We start from the raw sequence: 23,436 nt of genomic DNA on the forward strand, positions 1-23,436 counted from the left end.
ACCCCGTTAGCAGCTGTTTCGCATATACAAGCATATATTTAGCCAATCAGAACCAAGGAAATAATGACTTCGCCATTTGTCTTCTCTTAATGATGCAGAGTTCATTAATGATGTCCGGGACATATTCATTAAACAGCAATATGACGGACCGCAGAACTGCTCGATTTCTAAAGGGAAGCTAACTGTACTTCAAAGATAAATATACACGCACAAGCAAGCAAATAGACGATCGTTATTTTTTTTTTCAACAGAAACGGATAAACAATCGTTACATTTAAGGTACGTATCTCTATTCTTTTGATTGAAACACACACACATACACGCAAATTAAAACGAGTGGGATTACTACCGAGAATACAGAAGTAAGTCGACGTGAAATAGCCATCCCGCGGTGCAAAGTTTTGTTAGAGGTGGTAGACTTTATATGTAAGCTTGGCTTCATATGCCACTAAATAGTCATTGTCAAGTCCATGCGAGCTCCAGAAAAACTGTATTAAAGTACACATGCGACCCCCGTTTCAGTGCGCGCACTGTGTTACATGGAAAACGTCCGTGTCTATGAAATTATATCTACGAAATTAGCAAGTATTTTATTCATATGCCGCGTTTTTGAAGTACTTGCCTAGACGTACGCACGGAAATCTTAAGATTTCTCCACTGAAGGTCATAGGTAAACTTTTTGCTTAAATCGATGACAAAATAAGGAACAACGGGCTTCCAGGCTCAAAAGTATATTGAAATCTTTAACAGCATTTTGAAGGCCAACTTACGTCTCCGTGGTCACGCAAGCAGACAGGGCGTGGATCGACGAAGACACATTTTCTGAACCCTCGCTAGATTCGTAATCGTCAGGATAAGTCAGTTTCTGCAAGGGCGCGGCAAAACGGATCTGTTCCGCAAAATATCTGTACCGCAGACCATCTTTTTGCTGGCTGGAAAGATGTTAGACCCCTCGGTTGCTGGAAATAATCGTCCCGAATGGTTCTACTGGCAAATTTGTGGAGTCAGACTTGTTGTTCTGGGAATATTTTTGGGGCGATGGAGCGGTTGCTTGGGACAAAAATCGTCCCGATCGGTTATACGGGTAATTATTCATGTGCTAAAATGCCTAACCACTGATGGCTGGGAATATAATTTCTAATCAATGCAAACCAAAGGAACAGATAATTTTTCCCCAGCAACTTTTAAAATGGATATTTTCGGCATCAGAACATATTCAAACGACGAAATGTGCCATTTTAACGTGTTTCGGGAAGGGGGACTCGTTGTATGCCCTTGTTTCTGCTGTTTACATGTTGCAAAAAAATGAAACAAACTAGCTGAGGCATTCAGTTGTGCGCATCAAAGTTGATAACTAAGAGGGTACAGAGTGTCCAAGACGATTTCAGGCACTAAAAACAGGAGAATATAGGAAATTTGTAATTCTCCTGTTTATAATTTCTCATTCCGGAGGGACGAGCGCATTCAATGCCAATCACAGATTGCGTAATAATAATAATAATAATTTATTAATTTATATTGCGCTTTTTTTATATAATGGTCATATGCCGCGTTTTTGAAGTACTTACCTAGACGTACGCACGGAAATCTTAAGATTTCTCCACTGAAGGTCATAGGTAAACTTTTTGCTTAAATCGATGACAAAATAAGGAACAACGGGCTTTCAGGCTCAAAAGTATATTGAAATCTTTTTTTTGCGTATAGACAATAAAACACGGCTACACTAGATGTTTTTATTATGAACATCTTTCTCTTTGTTTTTGGACATCTCCTAACTAATAATTTTAATTTAGGCACTGAAAGATTCATAATGGTTTCTATATTTAAATTCTCTCGTTAGTTTTTATCGCGTCTTCCCTTGCATTAGGAGATAAGGTCCATGGGTCATTTAATAACAATCTCTTTTTGTTTTTTCCTATTAACTATTTCGCCAGTCATCGGGCTCCCTGTGTGCTTGGCGGGAAAAAGTGTGCCCGCTTGTGCGCCCGATAAGTTCGGAATATAAAAAAATCTCAAATTAACCTGCAGAGCCGTAGCCAGCATGAGGCAAGTGAGGCCCTCGCCTCTTCTGATGTTTAGAGTTTCACAATTTAAAAGTATGAGATAAAACACCTGCTTTTGTTGGATTTATCATCCAGTGGCTAGCTTTGCCTTGGTAAAATTTTTATTCTGGCCTGATCCGGAAATGCATAAAATTCTCTCTATGCTCGGAAATGTTTTTCTTTATCAGAATTTTTTTATTACCACAGCGAAAACATGTGCCGTGCCTTAATGTGCCTGCATGTTTTCTAGCTAAGAACGGACGCACTCGATTGATAGAATATAAAACCATGCGAGAGATGTATTCTATTTTATAAGTAATCTTAATCCGAGGAATCTAAGCATCAACATTTTCTGAATACTTCCTACTATGTGATATGAGTCCGAACTACAATTTTCTGGACGTGAATTGTTCAATGCATCATAATATTTTTATCTAAAAAGATATCCTTTGTGGAACCTGACATCGCAAGACAAATGGTGTCTTTCCTGGCTGGCATTTCTAATGCAAAATCCTCACAGTTCATTTTCTCAACATCGTATGACTCTAGTGACTATGACAGGCGCGTACACAGGGCGCGCGCACCCCCCTCCCCCCCCCCCCCCCCCCCTCTCAGCTTTTCCTGGGTACGCGCCTGTATGATTTGTTTACATCAAAGCTACCATGGCAACTCGATATATACTAGAAGTAACTGTTTTTGTCGCTGTTTTTATGTCTCCAGGGCAGAATAAAAAATCTAGTGCGAAATCGTATTTCAGCAACATAGTTTGGCATTTATCGCGTGTTGCTTGCAATGTTTGCTTTGGCTTGTGAGGCTTTTTTGTTGCTATTTTTTGTCCCTTATGGTTACTAAATAGTTGTATCAACCAAGGTTATGCCTATAACGTGAGTGAATCTTCTCCGCTTGATTCCAATCACGCTTTAGGGGCTCTCTTGCTCAAAAGCGTGTGTTGATACGTGCCCTCGAAAATCAACCATGCGACCAAAACACGCAACGGCAAAAGCAAAATCGCCTGAGGGGGTGAAAGAAAAGGACGCAATTTGCACAGTTTAACACAGTTTATCCTCAAATTAAATGATATAGATATTCCGCTCACCATCCGATTAATTGTGTAAATATTTATCTTTAAGTCGGCTTGTAGTCTGTGTTCTAAAAAGACAGATTGGTGTTTCTTCCGTGAAACAACAGGGGGCAAAGAGACAAGTCTGATTAAATCACGAATTTGTCAAGACTAAACTAAAACATCACTACGTCTTGTCTCTAATTAGCGTCATTTTAATCGAGGAAAGATCTATATTGGCACCGTTATGGGACTCTCGGTAAACAATTATTCTGTTAATTGAAGGCAAACAATCACTTAAGGTATCCTATTACCACGTCATTCATGTGTCACCGATATTGCTTCACTGGCGTCAAAATCACGCGAGATCGTAGAACCTTTGATCGCTTCTATAGAACCTTTGATCCGATGCACATTGTATTAATGTAACACATGGGAGATCACACGTCTGAGAAGCTGAGAGTAGAAAACGTCCGACTAAAACATCAGCAAAATGAGCTCTCTTCGGACCTTAACGAGGAGAAGGAGATGGTGAAATACCTTCATGGTGTGATTAAAAATTACGAAGTCTTATTGAAGAGAGGTTCAAAACAACGTGACATCAACATTCCTGTTATCGCTAGCTCGGGATCTTTCACTAGCGAAGAGGCAGTTGTGTATGGGTCTGAACAACGTGAAAAGATTGGTCTCCAAATTGGTCTAGGAATGGAGAAGGTAAAGCGCAAAGGTAAAGAGAAGAAGGAAAAAGCCGGTTTTTTAAGGCAAATGCGTGAGAAAGCGTTCAAGAAGAAGTTTGTTTCAGGGGATACAACGCAACGTAACGCTAAGGACAGTGAACGCGATCAGACAAGTGAGGTTGAACTTTCAATGCACGAGAAAACAAAGGGTTCACAGTTAGACTGTCATCTGAGACAGCAGAATGAAAGCCCTTTTGTTGGATCTAGCCGAACAAGCACACCGATACGGGATTTTGTCCCAGGGAGCTATTTTAGAGGGAGGCCTTCGGGCAGATTGGAAAATAATCCTGCGAAGACGGAATCTAAGGAATGTAGGGTCACAGTACCTTATCCCCTAATCGATGATGATCTGTTTTTATGTGACAGTCATGGTACCAAAGGTGACGAAACAACACCTAGTCACGCTCCGTTTCGAAAATTGAATTTTGGAAATTACGGACCTGATCGTGTGTATTATGGCCGGTATGCAAACAGACAAAGTCCTGCTAACCACTCAGCGAAGTTTTTTAGCATTCCTTATAAGGACATTGTGACGGATGTGATGGAAGAGGTAGCTGAGATACCGGAAGTTTCTGATATTGACCGGAACTCATCGATGAAGGTAAATGTGATGGATTTAATCGAGAGTTCTTGGGAACAGATGGAGCAAGCTTGTGACACGGAAGAAGGGGACCTAAGCGACATAACAGACGGCGAGCTAGCGCAATCATGTAACGCAACGACGTCTCAGAATAAAAGTCACGCAAATATATCACGCAATAATGGCAACGCGGCACAGTTACCGTCTGATACTGACTCTGCTTCTAGTGGTAGTAAAAGCAGGGAAGAAGATACAACGCTGTCACGCGACTTTGGTAACGCAACGCCGTCACACGAGGTTCGTGATTTTGCAGTTGAAACACCGAGTGATTCGGTTAGTAACGCAATGAATCCCGCACAAGCACACGACATATGTAGTAAACCAGAGAAACAAAAGAATAGTCGAAAAACTCGCAAAAATTTGAAAGAAGAGAAATATGAGAAACCACGTGACCTGTCACGCAATGAAACTATCACAAAAGTACATGATGTTAAAGAGAAAAGCCATGAAACTAAAACATTGCATGAAAAATCATCAAAATCCAACAATGCTTTTATTTTGAATGACCAGCAATGTAGCAAAGATGGCACAATAGCATCAAGCAATTCTGATCCACAAACTGATACCGTGACAAATGAAACAGGGAATTGCACCGAATTAAAACAGAAACTGTCACACAACAAGTCAAGCAATCCCCGTGTGAAAGGTGATAACGCAAACGCAGTCGAAGCTTCAAAAAAACAGCCATTCGATAAGAACCATAACATTCGTCATTTGAGTGACATAAAGAATAACGCTGAGTTACAGTCACGCAATATTAATTTCCATCGAATGTCACGCAACGATAGTATCGGAAGCAGTATTTCGAACTCTTCAAACCGCGCAAATAATCCTCCACAAAAACGTAAACTGCGTGACAAAAGGAATCACGCAGATGAGTTTTTAGCACGCAATATGGGTAACGCAAGTCGTAGTGCTTCAGACATGAGCCAAAGCAGTCCCTGTTTGAGTGAATTTGAAGACTTCAGCTCGTATAACGAAAGTGACAGTGATGCGTCTCTGACTGGGGATGCGCTAGTGCAGATGAGCTGGATTCTGGATAGAATGATGTCAAAATTAAAGAGAACTAAAGATTCTCTGGAAATAAGTGACACGACTCTCTCTCGGATGGAGAGACGCGTGGAGTATCTGGAAAGTTTTGCATTCGGAGAAGAATCAGAGTGTTTATAATATGCTTAGAAAAAGAAACAAAAACATAGAACCGATATATATAATTTTTTATATTTATTTTTTATTTCCAATGAGAAAATATGTGAGAATCTCGTAAAGGTACACAGGTTGATTGTGGTACTGCGATATAGTATTACTGCAAATTAAAAAGAATTAGAAAAAATGGGACGACTTTGTAAGTGTCTTAACAATTAACCACATTCGATTCGAAGTCTTTTTGGCTTGTAAAGTAGCTTCCTAACGAAGCGATGGAATTATTGAAAAAAAAAATTATTGAATCAAAACCCTTGAAATAGCTGTCAACCGAACTTGGACAGGAGTCTTGTGAAATCGGGTAAAATACGGTAAATATGTGTAACAAACCCAAGAGTACCAATGCGGGTGAATACAGAGAATGTATGAACTTTCTCACAAAAATCAGGCTTGTGATTAGGTCCAAAATCTTGTGACACCCGCATCCATGCCTTACCCACTACCGTTCCCACTTGGCATGAGAAATATAACTTAGTTAATAATAGCCAAAGTCAGGGTGTTATTTTATTCATCTTCCCACAAAGAATTTCGTGCTGAGCCGTTTGACAGCGTCGAAGACTATCTCTTGCAGCGTGGAAGGCTTGGGAAATGTTCTTATCGAGGGAGAAAACACTTGGGGCTGTTTGTCATTATTTTTCAATTAAGCTCAACTAAATTGCAAGTGAAAATATCTAGCAGAACAAAGTCTTTGTAATGACAAGTGAACAAACCATTGTTTATAAAATTTGTTTCAAAATATTTTTAATTGATGTTTCCAACGGGCGTGGAAATATTTTTTTCTAGAAGATTTGGTTTGCTGACATAAGGATAAGTAGCACAAGATGAAGAGATGGTATCAAGAAAATGGCCTTTTAAACATTTAGCTTAAAACTAGCTGCAGTTCAGGGAATTTGTTTTGAATAAGTGGCAAACCACCTTAAAGGCCACTTTTGTATTCTTTATAGGCAAACAAAGAAGAAAAACAAAATATAACTCATGTAGCGAATTATAAACTTTAAGAGGCGTCTCATACAAATGTTCTTTCATTAGCATTTAAATTGCAATTTTCTAGGCCGAGTAAGTCATTTATTAAGTATTATTTAGAATACTGGTTTTGTACGGGAAATGGGAAAAATAAAATATCATAAATAAGTAATAAGTTCCTGAATACGACTGGGACAACTCCATTGGAAATCGCTGATTGCGAATGAGTCTGAGGCGGAACTCCCCGTGGAATACGCGTGAGCCCAGTATAAGGAGGATAAGTCGAATATATTCAAAGGTATGTTCTTGAAATCATGTCCATTTCCGTTTGCTTTATCTTGTTTTCCTATTTTGCCTTATAAGGACTTTCCCAAGGTATAATCCCAGTTGTTCATTATAAGAGTTTTCATATTCTTGGTGATTCACTACTCTCGGGTACTGTTTATCAGTATCATTCACTCTACCCTGGAACATAATGTTATCACGAAACCGATATCTGAAGGTTGACATTTATCTTTAAGAAATATGATAGAACAATAGCGATTGTTTTGATCTTTTTGATACGCGTAAGCAATTTGAGAGCGACAACAGGAATCAAAAGGGGATGAAATTAGACTAGGATTTTGTCTCTCTATAATAGTAAATTATATTTCATTGCCCAAATCACAAGATAAGCTAATTCCATAATGTAAGCGAATTACCATCTTCAGACGATGGCGGTTACAGCCAGACAAAAGCTTTGTTTAGAATTCATTTGATGGCTCTGCCCACAACATCGTCGGCAATTGTAACGATGGATACATGATAAGGTAATTCTGTGAAATTGACCTTGCGATTCCAAGAATGTTACGCGCGAAAGATACAGCGAATCTCCCCGAATCCCCGAAATGGTTAGCGCGGCGCCATTCCATGATTGTCAACTATGAAATATTTTTTTTGTTCTCGATCTAGCTGCGAACTAAACTATATTAGATTAATAACTTTATGCAGCCTGCCGAGAGCAGCTTTGGGTGTGATAGCTACTCGGGTTTCCGTAGGGGGAGGGGAGACATTACAGTAACATTAAGAAAATATTTGGGGGACTTAAAGCAACGCCCTTACTGGTCATTTTCTTATAATTTTGGAAAATATTTGGGGGGGGGGGGGGGGGGACACGTGCCCCCAGTGCCCCACCCCCTGCTTCGGCCCTGATACATTTGCTAAATATTGACATCAATGCAATCATAAGCATCACAAAGTTTAATATTAAAACCACTTTTAACCTTCTAGAACAAAGAAATCATGTTGGTACAAAGCGCACAATTTTTGATTTGATCAAAAGATGTAGAGAGAAGCAGTCAAGCGTAACACTTATACGTCGTCTTAATTATTCCAAATATTGAATGAAGACACTTATTGATCACTTAGCCATTAAATATTCCAAATATTGAAGACACTTATTGATCACTTAGCCATTAATTATTCCAAATATTGAAGACATCAGTTATATGACTGATAATTTAGAGCGGATGGCCCATTTTATAGCGCGGATTCTAATAGATTCTTTTGTCTTTTGACGGTTGAGGTTTCCGACGGACCTCCGAAAGTAAACTTGTGACAATGCGGCTTTAGTTGTCTTCATAAAGTATAGTCAAGTAACTGCCAGCTGATTGATTCTAGTCTGAGGGTGTTGAAATATAGCTAGAAATCATATGTAATCATAAATGATTTCAAATGAGAAATCGAATGTAAGCTAGTCCAGTGAATTCGTGCGAAGACACGTAAGTTTGAGTTTATTGTGAGCTTTTCTCTGAAACAAAACATGCTTATCAGAGTTTCGTTAGAATTGTTTTTATTAATATATATCAGCATAAAAAAACAAAGTTCTAAAAAATGGTCGATGGAGTAGCAACTAAAATAATTCATAGGAATCCTAGAATCTTAGATGAAAAGTACGAAAACGTGTTAATGTATCATAATTAATCATTTGCAAGGCGGAAATTATCTATGCTCGAAGCATAATCCAATAATTTGAGCACGCATTTTACTGATGGTCTAAGAGTTACAAACAGTAATGCGCTTGTCTTAAGATGAAATTAGTTAATTTTCTTTACGCCTTATCTGCAAAGAAGTCAACACGTAAGCAGAAACCACACGTAAGCTGAGTATCTAGCCGACAATACTCTTTGGTTCGGTAACGGTCATATTGCAAAGAAAATCTCTTACGGGGTGGAGGAAGATAAGGGAGTGTTCATAAAATACACCGAGGGAAGGTATTGAGGGGGGGGGGGGGGGGGGGTTCGAAATTTTGAAACTACCAAAAGAGGGGCTTCCGAAAAAAAAAGATCCTCTAAAGAGGGCTCTAAATTTTTTAGGAGCCATTCTTTTCATCTTTAATATTTTACTGATATAATCTAGTTTGTAGCACAAAATACAGATTGAACATTAAGCCAAATAACAAATGTTTAATACTTTTGTCTTATGAACCATATGATGATGATGCTTCAGATGGTGTTGGCGGTGATGATGTTGTGGTTGTGATGATAATGGTGATGATGATCATGATGGTTGTGGTTGTGAAGATAATGGTGATGGCGGTGGTGATGATGATGGCGGTGGTTGTGATGATAATGGTGATGGTGATGATGATGATGGTGGTGATGGTGATGATGATTGTGTTGGCGGTGATGATGATGATGGTTGTGGTTGTGATGATAATGGTGATGGTGGTGATGGTGATGATGGTGTTGGCGGTGGTGATGATGATGGTTGTGGTTGTGATGATAATGGTGATGATGATGATGATGATTGTGTTGGCGTTGGTGATGATGGTGGTGATGGTGATGATGGTGTTGGCGGTGGTGATGATGATGGTTGTGGTTGTGATGATAATGGTGATGGTGGTGATGGTGATGACGATGGTGTTGGCGGTTGTGATGATGATGGTGGTGGTTGTGATGATAATCGCTATCATGCTGTTGATGATAATGACGATGATATCAAAGTTGGTGGTGACTGTGCGCCATATCAAAAGTAGTATTTCAAATATTGATATTTTAAACATGCCTAGAATAGGTTCTCAAAAATGAGAACATATTTTTAAATTTGTTAAAAGCACGAAATATAATTAAGAGATTATTACTAGCCCAAATCCTACTCTCCTCTGGGTCAAAATGTGTAGTTCCAGAAAATATCTATACCCCCCCATTGAGGGGTTAGGAGGTATGACCCCCCACCCCTCTGAAATTCCCACCCCCCTAGAAAAAAATAAATACAGTAACTGTAAAGGAAAAAGGGCATTTACCCCCCGACCCCTCCCTTCTGGAAATTCCTGGCTGTTTGAACCTCCACAACCCATCCCCCCCCCCCCCCCCCCGGAATTTCCAATCTTCTCAATGGGGGGAGGGGGGTATGGATATTTTCTGGAACTACACAATACAATAATATTTGCACTTCCAGCTTTAGGTGTTCAAGGCAGTTTGGACAAACGTTTTAGTTTGGGAGTTTGAGAATTTCGTGAGCTCTCAGTGGCCTAACAGCTTGTATCCGTAAATCAAATTTTAAAGTAGCATCTGTCCGAGTGTTGAATTAAAACCAAGTAGAATACTTTTGATTTAGACAAGCCGTTATGTATTAGTCTGTCGATTTGCATTCTTCGCAACGAGTCTGAAAATAATCAAAATCGCTAGTGGCATTGGAAGAGAAATATCTTGGGAGTTTTGTTGGAGCACAGAGCACATTACTGTTGTTTCATAGTTTCTTTTTTGAGCCTTATAAGGCGTATGAGGTGGTCTCGTTTCACATTAACTCATTCAAACGATTTTGTTATAATAAATATAAATTTTTAATAATTTTCCTAAGCATTTCTCCCATAAAGCCAGAGGTTTGGTTATTTTCTTTTTCTCTGAATGCTTCAATAAAGATCTTATTAGAACACTAACAGTAAGTTAAAATTGATCTGTTTAAAAATGAAGAATATTCCGTACGTCCTTACTTGAAATTTATTGGGAACAGCTCATTTGCATACATTTATACGCTTTTTCCAATGTGTAAAGTTTGTTTGTCTTGAAAAGGTTTGTGCTGCGAAGCTCATTTAGGATTCAAAGCCCCTGGAGTTGCGAACTAAAACCGAGAACCAATCGCTGTCGCCATTTTGAAGAAGCCGGTATTTCAAGAATTGATCTTCAGTATTCTGTTAGAACGAGGTCTATAATGAAGAATTTATGATTTTTTGGAATGGCCAAGCCAACTGGGAGCTTATTACAGAGAGTAATAGAACCCCTCCTTGAAGAAATAATTAAGAAAGAAGTCTTACAAGTTGTGGTTTCACGAAATGATAAAGATATTCCCACAGAGACGAAGCGACGCGGCCGACTAAGACAGCCATGAAGTCAGAAGATTTCTGCCCAACTTTGTGGACTAAGAAAAAAAACACCCATTTCAATCATACATTGAGATTCTTTTGACGAAGAGGTAGGAATAGATTTTTTTAAATGTCTTAATTGTTAAAAATGAAAGCTTTCTATCAGTTTTCTCACCTTTTAACGACCAATATTCAAAATAGAAAATGTTATATACTAGGAAAGGGTTTGATGCGGATAGTGTAGCACGAAGAGATCAATTTAAGCAGATTTATCCTTTTTTCGGGAATGATAATTTGAGGATCGTCATCAACAATTTAAACATCGTAAACATATTTGATTATAAAACATAAGTAACAGTGTGAGGACCCATACAGAACTATTTCCCTTTAGCTTGAAGAATTTTTATTTTCGGGTAATCACTTTGAAGAATAGCTTGGAGACAAATTTGTTTAACGGGATATTTGACGAATTATAAACGATTGCTCGAGCTAATCTTTTACTTGTGATGGTAAAATCTAATCGAATTTTATTATTAGGATAACGATCTTAGAGCTTTGCGGGGTAATCCTTCGAAATATGTTGAATTGAAACATTGTACTCATAAAAATAATTGAAAAATTGGACTCGGCGACTTTCAACGCATGTGTCGTATATACTTCTTGATCTCTTTACCAAAACAATATCAATTTAAAAACGTTACCACCACTTTACAACCCTCAACAACATAATTTTATTTTAAAAAAACAATAATAACTTTGGACTTTCGGAACTATTGATTGACCTTGCCTTTGGGATTATTCAAAATCAGTTATTCCATACTGCTCGTTGACAAAAACAATCGATCACCTGATGATTACTGTTGGTTTGTTGTCATCGCGATGCAGATGGCGTGCCTATACACGTATGACTCAATCGCTGTTAGCGACAAAGGCGCCCATCACAAAAGAATACCTCGCTACGGTCATATTGATAAAAAGGTGTCGCTTTAAACTAGCGCACATCCTGAATCGCAGTCGGGAAACACAGTATGACGGGAATCAGCCTTGCAAAGAAGTGGAATCTCGATATACAGATACTCGATATAATACACGGTGTTTTTGGTATAACAATAAGGTATGAATCAACACAAGGTTGAAAAGGTATTGCTAAACGCCTCTGCGAAACAGAGCTGTTGCGCTGACGTTTCGAGCGTTAGCCCTTCGTCGGAGCAAAAGACGAGCAAAAGTTATTTTGCTCCGACGAAGGGCTAACGCTCGAAACGTCAGCGCAACCGCTCTGTTTCACAGAGGCGTTTAGCAAAACCTTTTCAACCGTGTGGTGATTCATACCTTGTCTACACCACGCCTAAGTAGACCATCTAGTTTTTCTATAGCTTGTCTGTAGTCTTTCTAGTTATACCATGGTATAACAATAGTCGGTACAACAATATCGATTTCTTATCCCAACAACAATAAGAAATAAAATGAAAGTAAAATTATATCAATATAACGATATTCTCGATATAATGCGCAAGTTTTCGGTCCTTTGCCATGTCGTTATATCGAGGTTCCGGTCAACTGCGATTTCCATGTCCTCGCCTAGTAATTGTTATAGTACGCTTTATCGTAATCTTAAAAACAAAACTCTTGCAGCCGCCATTTTGTTACGCTGGCAAAGACAAAGTGTGAGAAAGTAGCCACTTCCATTGGCTTGGAGAAGCTGTTGCGAAATTCTTTATTTTATTTAATATTGGTTCCAACGAAAACAAGGTGATGGCTGACAGAGTCCCTTTAAACTTTAGTTTATTTGTAAAGTGTTGATATGGTCATCGAGGTCCCTTGACAAGGCTACAACGAGGTTCTTTTTACCTAGATGCAAATAACGCAAATTCCAAATGTAAGATTAGCAACGAATAATAAAACGTTCAATTCGTTATGCCGTTGTGGCATTTTATCGTATATAACGATAACATATCGAATTTATTTTAAAATCAAATATAATCTTAAGATATACTTATATACCAGTGTTGACCACATGTTGCTTGCATATTTTAAACTTATGACGCCATTTTTATCTTTACTATCTAAGGGCAGGCAGTTATGAGAATGCAAAAGAATCTTATTACTCAATGAGAACTTCTTACTTTAAATGCTTCATTTAAAGGGAAAACTAGCATTTACACGGAACCATTATATTATCACCGATTTTTTATTGAATGTAGACAGTTCAACTTCGATTACTTGCAATTTTTAAAGTGAATTGTAAGCCTTTCGAGTGTAGGAGTTCGTGTTATTAGCAGTTCGGTTTAAAAGGTAAAAATATTCAGAAAGTGCTGGGAGGGGAAATAAAGTATTAGAGATATCGAGGCCGAATGGTTTTATTCCACTCTACTACAATTCCTGTTGTCTTGTAGATCTCAATTAAAAAATACCCTTCATTTAAAGTGAACCACCACATGCGTAAAAATAATTATAAAATTAGGCCAGTGGGGTGTTAAATAACTGACTTTGCCACATTAATAACCTTTGGACTCGGCGATTCACCATCAACCCTCTAGCGATGTCAATTAGTGGTTAGTGATATGTAAGGGAGGCCGAATAAAATATGAAATGCTATCATCAGACTAAAAGCAGTTTTGTCTCAAGGTCGCAATAACGGCGGACTAATAATTAAACATGCTTGTAGACAATATCCTTTATCTTATAAATTCTCTTTCTCGTTACATCATTCCAAAAAAAAGTCAATTCCTTCTACAGACTGCCGGGTCATTGAAAGGTATAATGGTTTGGTTTTGCAAGTATATAAACAAGATACTACTTGCTTAACATTACTTTGAGTCCTAACGTGTTATATCACCAATTGATGGCTCACTTAAGCAATAAAACACAACATGGGCCGAATAAAATACCATTAAGATCTCCAATTACTTAAATCATATTAGAAACGTCTATTACTTCAAACACGTCAATTGCGCCATAAAAATACCCAAAAAATTCTGATGATCTGCATTTTGGAAAACAGTAAAATTTCTTTATATAAACGTACAAATATTCATAGCCTCCCCCATTTTCTTCCTTTGAATCATACTTTGAATCTTTATCATAATCATCGTGTTAAGTCCATATTCTGAGTAACGGTGTTAATAGTTAACCCCAACCTTGATCAATTTTAATAAACAGATATAGCGCTTTGTTCTTATATTTTGTTAGTATCATGGGGGGTTGCGAGAAATACAGCAATGGCCAACGTAATATGTCGACATAAAAAAAATGAGAGACAACCAAGGCAATGGAACACAATTTTCAAAATGATCATCAAAACTAACGCCGTAAGTTCACCTCATGGTATAGGCTACGTCTGCAAAACACCCATGACGCCTTTTTCAAAACAGCAAAGTCAATAACATAAATGAGATGTTGACAAAAAAAGGTAGCAAGACTAATAGACGTCTTATTAGGGTCGATCCCAGCAGGATAGAGCAACCAGTCAGTGCTATATTATAAGAACTATTAACGCCAGAAAACTTGTAACCAACAGCGCACAGGCTAGCAGCATAAATTATTTCTCCGTGATCAGACCACCGGAATGTCAGACCAAGGCCTTTTATCGTCGAAGAAAAACTGTTAGCCTTATAGGGATAACTCATAGTGGGACTGAAGAAAACTTCGTAATGGTAGGGATACTTTGTGCTTTACTGTCCGCTTAGTTAAGTTCTACTTCCACGGGGAGGTAAATGTGGTCAAAGCTGACAGACACTTCATAGAATTATCAATGAAGCTATTATTTGATGCCTTAAAAAAGCCTCAAAAAGTAAAATGACAGATTAAGTTTTGTATAAGAATATCAGCATAAGCAATAGCAAAATGCTGCCTGAATACTAAGAGTGTATTATTGTATCAAGAAAAAATTTCGGGGCGGCTTTAGTATTGAAATCTTATGATACCTAAGACATCAAGTCGGTTATTTAAAAATCGAAGTGCATTAATAAGAAAAAAAATCATACATGCGCACAAGAAATGCTGAAAAAATGATTTATTGGAAACATAATTTCTCTTGTGGTTTGTGGCTATGTTCACTTGGTAATAGTACAGTGATACAAACTATTGCTTGCGTTAAAGTAGCTCAATTAAACATTAATATTTATGGTAGGTAATACGTGATGTACGTGTGTGTAAAAAAAACATGGTTCAAAAACGTAATAATTATTTTTTTCAGAAATAAAACTAAGCAACTAAAAAACGAATCCACATTACACAATCTGGTGCGGGTTCTTTTGTTTTCGAGTAGAATATCATAAAGAAATCAAAATATTGCTGCATGGTAGGAAAGAGTGAGCAATTCTCAAATATATTATTTAAATGATTAGCAGTGCATTTTACGCCCTGCTGTAAATCATTCGGATCTGAAGCAAACCTTGTAATCTCATTTGCACGGTGACAAGCATGCTTCTTTTGGCCTGCTTATCTGTCAACATATTTTCTTTGTCAATCTAAAAGCGTTTAAAGCACTATTTCTAAATAACTATAAGCTTTGAAAAGTTCCATTTTATATTTAAAACACCACTAGACGGCGAGTCCAGCTTTAACTTTGTAATCTTATTTTTTCCCCTCCACATTGAGCGGGATAAAAAAAAATGGCGGCGTGAATGGCCTTGTTCAACTGCTACGACGACTACCGAAAAGGCAAATGATGTTTATAATAAGTTGTAAGCATTTGTTCTAACACGTTGATATTTTAATTTTCAGATGAGAGTTCAGATTCTCCTCCTAGTGATGGCGGTTTGCATTAATGCGCGATCCGCCCAAGGGTCCGCATTTAACGCCTTGTAAGTTAAACAAATGGTTATGAAATTTTTAGGGTACACATAACAGCGCAAGGACATACAACGAGTCCCCTTCCCGAAACACTCTAAAATGGCATATTTTGTCGTTTGAATATGTTTTGATACCGAAAATATATATTTTAAAAGTTGCTGGGAAAAATTATCTGTTCCTTTTTTTCCCAGGAGGGACCATCCCTTTTTTTTTCCCCAGCAAGCGTTAGTTAGGAATTATTTTTCCCAGCCAGCAGTGGTGAATATGCATTTTAGCACATAAATAATTGCTTGTATAACCGAGACGGTTATTTTTCAAAGCATTCGCTCCAGCGCCCCAAAAATATTCCCAGCACAACTAGTTCGACTCTACAAATTTCAGCAGAACCATTCGGGACGATTTTTTTCCCAGCAACCAAGGGGTCTAACATTTTCCCCGCCAGCAATAAAAAAGGGCTGCTGAACAGACCCGTTTTGTGCTGGTGACAGCGTATCCTTAAAGCCCAGAAAACAGCCACTCTCCATGTGAAAACGCGGGAGCAGCTTCTCTCCATGTGAAAACGCGGGAGCAGCTTCTCTCTATGTGAAAACGCGGGAGCAGCTTCTCTCTATGTGAAAACGCGGGAGCAGCTTCTCTCTATGTGAAAACGCGGGAGCAGCTTCTCTCTATGTGAAAACGCGGGAGCAGCTTCTCTCTATGTGAAAACGCGGGAGCAGCTTCTCTCTATGTGAAAACGCGGGAGCAGCTTCTCTCTATGTGATGTGATCTGCTAGCTATTTCTGTTGTTTACATTTAAAATACAGTGCTCGTCTTTTAGGGATGCGGAGAAATTGAAGGTTCTTGACGAGAGCAACACGATTGCGGGGCGGAACATGTCAAAGCTTTTAAAGCTGGTCCTCGTAGACTACGACAAAAACATTCGCCCGTTCTACGGAGGTAAAGAAGCAAATAATGATGATGATGATGATGGTGGTGATGATGATATGATGGTGGTGGTTATGGAGATGGTGATGATTCTGATGATGATGGAAGTGGTGATGATAATGATGATGGTTATGATGATGTTGACGATGATGATGATGATGATCATTTTGATAATGATGATGATGCTGATGCTGATGGTGATGGTGTTGATGATAGTGGTAGTGGTAGTGGTGATGATGATGGTGATGATGATGGTGTTGATGATAGTGGTAGTGGTGATGATGTTGGTGTTGGTGATGATGATAATGATAACCTTCTTTTCACCTTGGGTCACCTGAGATTACAAGGGTGAAGAAGGCCGTAACACGCCTCGAAATACTGGGGGAGCACGATACAAAAACTGGTAGGAGCCAGTTCCCTTCTGGCCATTTTTTTAAGGATTTTAGAGAAAAAGCTTAAAGGGGGAGGGGCACAGGCCTCTGTAGCCGGTACATCACTGAGATGGATTCGTGGGAATATGAAGGAGCACCTCAGTTTACCCTCAAATGACTATGATCACAGATTGATTGTATTGATGATATTGTGTGGGAGGCGATAAACAATATGAGCATCGAACAAGAAGTCAAATCCGGAACACAGTGGCGCCGGGCACTTAAAAAATGTCATTCTCTCACTTCTTCGTTATTTATTTATTTATTGTCATTGAAAATACAGCAATTTATTCGCAAGGAAACCCTCAAAATAACCATCTGCGAATGAATACATTATTGACGCTATTTGATTGGAAAAATCTTGGTTACTTGCTTGAATAATCCGATGGAAACGAATGCTTTGTGTGACTCGCCATTGAGCGGGAGCATAAAATGAGGGCGTAATTTGCCTTCTTTAAGAGCGACGCTTTGCAAACCACCGGGGCTCCCAATGAATAATTAGGATATATGAGTGGTTACCAGATACCATCTGTGTCTGTTCTTCTACGTAGTGAAGCCCATCAAAGTGATGGTGGACATTCTCATCTTGTCCTTTGGGGAGATACAGGAGGCTGACATGGTAAGAGGGAAATAGGGGACTTGCGAAAGAGATCACGTGATTGTTTGGGTGGCAAACTAGCGCGCGTTCAGGCTTTCAGCGGCAAAATAACAGCAACCGAGAGCAACTTGTTAAGGGCTTACGAAAAAAGCCAGAATTTTTTTTTCATTTAAAGATTCTGTGTTTTCGCCGTTCTCTGGTGTGACGGGCGCAGCCATGTCTGTTATTATTTTGGTTTGGACTTGCCACCCAAAAAGGTCACGCGATCTCTTAGCGCAAATCCCTTATTCTAGCAATGTGGTGCTGAATAGAACTGTTATCGCTTGTGAGTATAGAGAACCTCTTAGTTTTAGAATTTCCACCCCCTTATTGCAATCGCTCTTCTAACCTTTACGCAAATACGCCAGGTAGCTTAAATCGATAAATAATTTTTTAAGGTAGCTATATTGTTATTTAGCGCACCTGGAAATCTAGTGTTTCGTCTGTGATCCTCTATAGTTTGAAACCACAAACTACTTTCTCGTTTGTAGGGGATTTTTTGGTAGTACAAGATAGATATATACCTTGGACAGTTCTTCTAAGATGTTAACAATAACTCTAATAAGTTATTTGTTAGGTGGATTTATACCATGGATAGTTCGTAAAGAAACAAGGTTTGTTATGCTTCTAGGCGGATATAAACTTTGGATAGTTCTTGAAATGTAAACAGCAAATTTGATTAGTTTATTCCTAGGTGGATATATACCTTGGATAGTCCTGTAAAATTTTAACAATAAATCTGATTGGTTGTTTCTAGGTTTTTACCATGGATATATACCTCGGTCAGTTCTGGCAAGACCCGCGGTTTGCCTTTGGATTGAACAAGACAGTGAGCTTAGGGGGTTTATTCGTGGACCGATTTTGGATTCCGGACACCTTCTTTGTCAACTCGGTGGACACAGAGATTCATAAGATGATATCACCGAACAAGAAAGTCTGGCTAAACCTGGACCAAGGGCACATTATGTTGAGCACAAGGTGATGTGGATATTATCTTTATCTTTCTAAATATTATTTGAAGTGGTTGGGTGCTGCAGCTATCGCCGTCGTCGTCGTTGTTGTTGTTGTCGTTGTTGCTGTTATTTTTGTTGTTGTTGTTGTGGCTGCTGTTTTTGTTGTTTCTGCTGTTGTTGTAGGTGGTATTATATCCTTATTATTGTTGCTGTTGTTCAAACGGAGATGAGAGTTGATGAGAGTTCCAACTCTCATGACCGTTTGACCGTGCACTCTCATTGCAGCCATTCTTATTGCTGCAACTTTTTTTGGTGTTATTATTTTTGTTGTTGTAAATGCTGATTATTTTGTCGATCGAAATATGTTGGAATTTACCTTATTGTGAATGAATTCGGACGAACAAACCAGGTATTTCGAGCTCAATAGGCTACTTGTCATGTGTTGTCGAGGATTTTAGGTCCGAGTGCGCTATCGTGGCCAAAACCAATAAGCTTTCAAAAATCACAGGCTAGGTTGGCACAAACTACATAACTAGGTGGAATCACGTTTCTTGCATGCTTATTGGCTTTCTTCACAACACCGTCAAGGTAGCCACGGTAGCGCGCGTCGTATCAGATAGCACATTTCTTGCATCCTTATTGGCTCTCTTCACAAAACTGTCAAGGTGACCACGGTAGCGCGCGTCGTATCAGATAGCACGTTTAACGCATTCTTATTGGTGTACCTCACAAAACTGTCAAGGTGACCACGGTAGCGCGCGTCGTATCAGATAGCACATTTCTCGCATCCTTATTGGTGTACCTCACAAAACTGTCAAGGTAGCTACAGTAGCCCGCGTCATACTACAAAAGGTAGTAACGGACGCTTATAGGATGTTGAATGGTCTCGAGAAAAGAAACAAGTTTTTGTTAGTTTTAAATGTTATCATCTTCCAGGTTGAAATCTAGAGCAACGTGTAAAATGGATCTACGCAAATACCCTATGGATCTCCAAACGTGCCATCTTGCTCTAGAGAGCTGTAAGTGAAGCAATCTTCCTTGTCAGGCATCTATCCAAATTCGCTACAAACACGACTCTGGCAGAGTCGAATTCCAGTTTTTGGTGTATTGTATTCATTGTTCTGGTACGAGATCACGACAGTTTGGGCTTTTTGATTCTATACATCAATGCCAATATACATCTTATTATAAAAAAACGAGCAAATTATTAATAGCAAATGAGAAATGACAGCTCTAAGACTGACCACTGCATTAATTATTTATAAGAATAAAGATAAATACAAAAGAAAAAAACTACGATTTAGAGAAATATGTCATATATGCCTTTCTCAGTTCAAGTTTTATATGAAAATCTATTTATCAACCGTTCCGGCATGCTGTTCGCCTATCAACCCGACCCAAGCCCCGCGCAACGTAAGAATGGCGAATGCGTTCTCTCATACTACAATCCCTCTTTCTAGTCTCGTTTGACGAAGAAGATCTCATGTACGAGTGGAAAAAACCTGTCGGAAGTGACGTGTTTATATACGACGCAGAAATGGCGCAGTTCACTGTTGTTAACGTCAAACGCAAGCTGAAGCATCCGCTCTATCATTCACGTGAGTAAATCATACAGATAGTACATTATATAAAGAGCTTTGATAAAGATATGGGTAAAGGGAATACGCACAAGCCCAAGAATTACAGTAGGCGCGGTGGAATCAGGCAAATAAATCAACACATGTTTGAGAATGATATGTATTACCCATGTGTGAACACAGGTTTGCTTACGTTTCGAGCCTTTCGTCTAGGCAAGAGACTAAAGCTGGATAGGGGGCCTTCTTCTGTATTTAACACCATCACTTTGGGTACAGCTTTTGCTTGAGTCCCCCAAAATATTCAACTTCCGTGTAAGAAAAGAAGTGACCTTCATTGTTATTCAATGTATTTAATTCGAGGGATTTGGTTTCGTTGGTCATCCTGCTCGCCACCTGTGACCCTGCTTGTCCATTTATCTTACTTTCTTTCCCACAGGCCGCTTCTCTGGCATGACTGTCACCTTCAAGTTCCAGCGTCGCACGATGTACTACATCTTCCAGATGTATATCCCGTGTGTGTGCATTGTGGCCCTGTCTTGGGTCAGCTTCTGGGTGGATGCGGACGCAGTCCCCGCAAGAGTTGGCCTAAGCATCACCACCGTACTCACCATCTGCTACATGCTCGGATCCGTGAACTCCAACTTACCTCGGGTCTCTTATCTCAAGGCGATAGACTATTTCCTGTTGTTGTCATTTGGGTTTATATTCTTGACGCTTGTCGAGTATGTGTTTGTCCTGAAGTACGCCAAGAGGAAGAGATTTCAAGGGAGTTTTTGCCCGGAGAAGAAGTTTGATCATGAGGTCGAGGAGGAGTGGGTAAGAGTTCCAAATATCGCCTTTCATTTCATCACCTCTTACAGTGTTACACTTCGCAGAATCATCCTTCTCATTAGTAGCATCATTTTAAGCGTCTCCGGGACAGGGTTAGATCAGATCAACCCAAGATTTTTCAAGGTTGGAAGACCTGGAATTCTAGCTTCTTGTTCTGCTCGAGGTCTGGGTTTGAATCTTAAGACCAAGGTTCCTGCAAACGCCACTGATCTGTAGTGAAATGTACCCTGAATCTTCAGTGCTTACACACAAACACCCACTCATAAGTGCAATGTGAAGCAGCCCGTATCTATGTTAAGTGGCGTGTTTCTATTAAACATCATCATCGTCGTCGTTGTCATCATATATCATCATCATTATCGCCTTTATTAACATCAACACTCTCATCATTGCCACCATTATCGTCGTTGTTGCTGTTACGCGACATATCTCCCGCCGTTAATTATCATAATCGACGTTGTCGCCATCATCATTAACGTCGTCGTCTTCATTATCATCATCATCATCATCTTCATCATCATCATCATCATCATCGTCATCGTCGTCGTCGTCGCCGTCGCCGTCATCGTCATCATCATCGACATCGTCATCATCATCATCATCATCATTGCCCCTAGTAAAATTTACTCTAGCTGCGGCATTTTGCAAGCGCTGCAATTTCTGCAAAAGGTAGCCAGGGGTACCATGCAGTAAACTATTACAGTTATCTGTACGGCTTGTGACGAGAGCATTAATGAGAGTCTCTGGGTCACTTCTAGTTAAGTAAGGTCTTATTCTTCTTTTATTATACATGTGATGGAAGGCAGTAGAGCAGGTTTTTGCGATATGGTCCGACATTGAGAAATTTGAATCTAGCCACACTCCAAGATTCTTAACCGGAGACGTTGAAGATCGTCATATCCTCCTCCCCTCCAAACTGACTCCAGGTTTTTATGATTATCCCATTTCAGCCCGAGGACCACAAGATGATGCAGGTCCGGATCCAGATCGGCAAGACCGCTTACTCCTTCACCGACTCCATCAGCACCCTTTCCTCTACAGGGACAAACAAGCCGGTAAATGGGGACATAATTCGGACCACGCCCAAAAAGCCCATCCGAACCTGCAACCACTCAAGGCCCATGTTGCGAAAGGTTACGAAAAGTGGACGCAAAGACGCCGTAGTCGCCTTCTTCAAGAGACATTTCCGTGGACAAGAATGGGAGAATTGGATTGACAAGTGCTCAAGGCTCCTCTTCCCATTCTTTTATGGTGTCTTCTTGCTCGTGTATTTTGTCTACTTCTTCTGTTTTTAGACTATACGAGACGTTCAACTTATTGAAAGAAGGGATTCCATACTTAATGATTCCATTTAATGAGTCTCCATACTAAGGGATTACATGCTAAAGTATTCCATATAAGAAGACTCCATAATAAGGGATTACATGCTAAAGCATTACATATAAGAAAATTCCATACTAAGAGATTACATGCTAAAGTATTCCATATAAGGAGATTCCTTACTAAGGGATTACATGCTAAAGCATTCCATATAAGGAGATTCCATACTAAGGGATTACATGCTAAAGTATTCCATATAAGGTTAGAATTTTATTTGATTAGGAAAATTAAGAATTTAATTTAATTTTTGATTTCATAACACTCTTTTATTGACGCTTATTTTTATATAAATGATTTTTCGGTCGATATTTGGTATCTTTTTCTGATTTCTTGATAGCAGATTAAGGGAATGATAATGAGGTCACCCATAAGTAAACAATTTACGGCTCAAAAATTATGAATCTATCATGCTAAGTTCAAACGTCGTATTATCCATGAGCCGTATTCAATGCAAATGCGTGCAAATAAATCAAGTTGATTGTTTTATCTTCATTTGCATTGAATACAGCTCATGGATAATACGACGTTTGAATTCAACCTCAGTTTATTTTTGTATGAATGAGTTTACAGGATTTGTCATTTTGACTATTTGCACGTATGGTTTTCTTGTGTTTTCTTTTTCTATTCTTGTCTTTCTCAATATGCAGATTAGATTTATATGTATTTCATTTTTATTCGAGTCAAAATGAGGTGAGGTGAATTTCTTAGCTCTTAAAAAAACCCATGAATTTTTCAATATCCATTTCGCGGAGATCTAAACAGCCATATCTTTGTTATTGTTTTCATTTAATATTGTTTTCATTTAAACTAGGTGATAAAGTAAGTAACAAAGAAAATATCTGAAGACAAAATGGCGTCTGACAAAGACTCTCTAGGAAAATATTCGGGGCACAGCCACGCCCGTACTGGCCATTCCGTTTAA

The 23,436-nt window shown here is 39.0% G+C and overlaps 2 protein-coding genes across 4 annotated transcripts; both read left to right on the forward strand.

Moving 5' to 3' along the window:
* Positions 1-124: 124 nt before the first annotated feature.
* On the forward strand, positions 125-23,109 carry LOC5512452 (gamma-aminobutyric acid receptor alpha-like). 3 transcript variants are annotated; one of them, XM_048722884.1, is made up of 9 exons: positions 125-279; positions 15,713-15,792; positions 16,599-16,717; positions 17,688-17,755; positions 18,531-18,751; positions 19,663-19,745; positions 20,187-20,324; positions 20,740-21,119; positions 22,085-23,109. In XM_048722884.1, exons 2-9 carry the CDS (start codon positions 15,713-15,715, stop codon positions 22,427-22,429), a joined length of 1,434 nt encoding a protein of 477 aa, XP_048578841.1. In that variant the 5' UTR covers positions 125-279; the 3' UTR covers positions 22,430-23,109. The 3 variants fall into 3 exon arrangements, with proteins under 3 accessions (XP_048578841.1, XP_048578839.1, XP_048578840.1); XM_048722882.1 differs by lacking the exon at positions 125-279 and adding an exon at positions 6,823-6,943; XM_048722883.1 differs by lacking the exon at positions 125-279 and adding an exon at positions 10,687-11,097.
* LOC5512453 lies at positions 3,389-5,933 on the forward strand. Its single transcript, XM_001632760.3, has one exon. The coding sequence runs from the start codon at positions 3,535-3,537 to the stop codon at positions 5,647-5,649; it is 2,115 nt and encodes a 704-aa protein (XP_001632810.2). The 5' UTR covers positions 3,389-3,534; the 3' UTR covers positions 5,650-5,933.
* Positions 23,110-23,436: the final 327 nt, after the last annotated feature.

The sequence above is a fragment of the Nematostella vectensis genome, chromosome 15 (assembly GCF_932526225.1).
Source record: "Nematostella vectensis chromosome 15, jaNemVect1.1, whole genome shotgun sequence".
NCBI lineage: Eukaryota > Metazoa > Cnidaria > Anthozoa > Actiniaria > Edwardsiidae > Nematostella > Nematostella vectensis.

Excerpts from the sequence above, each read along its gene's own strand:
- LOC5512452 (XM_048722882.1), top strand. The coding sequence starts at position 6,869 with ATGAGTCTGAGGCGGAACTCCCCGTGGAATACGCGTGAGCCCAGTATA. Across the intron at positions 6,944-15,712 it reads TAAGTCGAATATATTCAAAG|ATGAGAGTTCAGATTCTCCT; the intron begins GTATGTTCTTGA and ends TTTAATTTTCAG. Across the intron at positions 17,756-18,530 it reads AGATACAGGAGGCTGACATG|GTTTTTACCATGGATATATA; the intron begins GTAAGAGGGAAA and ends GGTTGTTTCTAG.
- LOC5512453 (XM_001632760.3), top strand. The coding sequence starts at position 3,535 with ATGGGAGATCACACGTCTGAGAAGCTGAGAGTAGAAAACGTCCGACTA.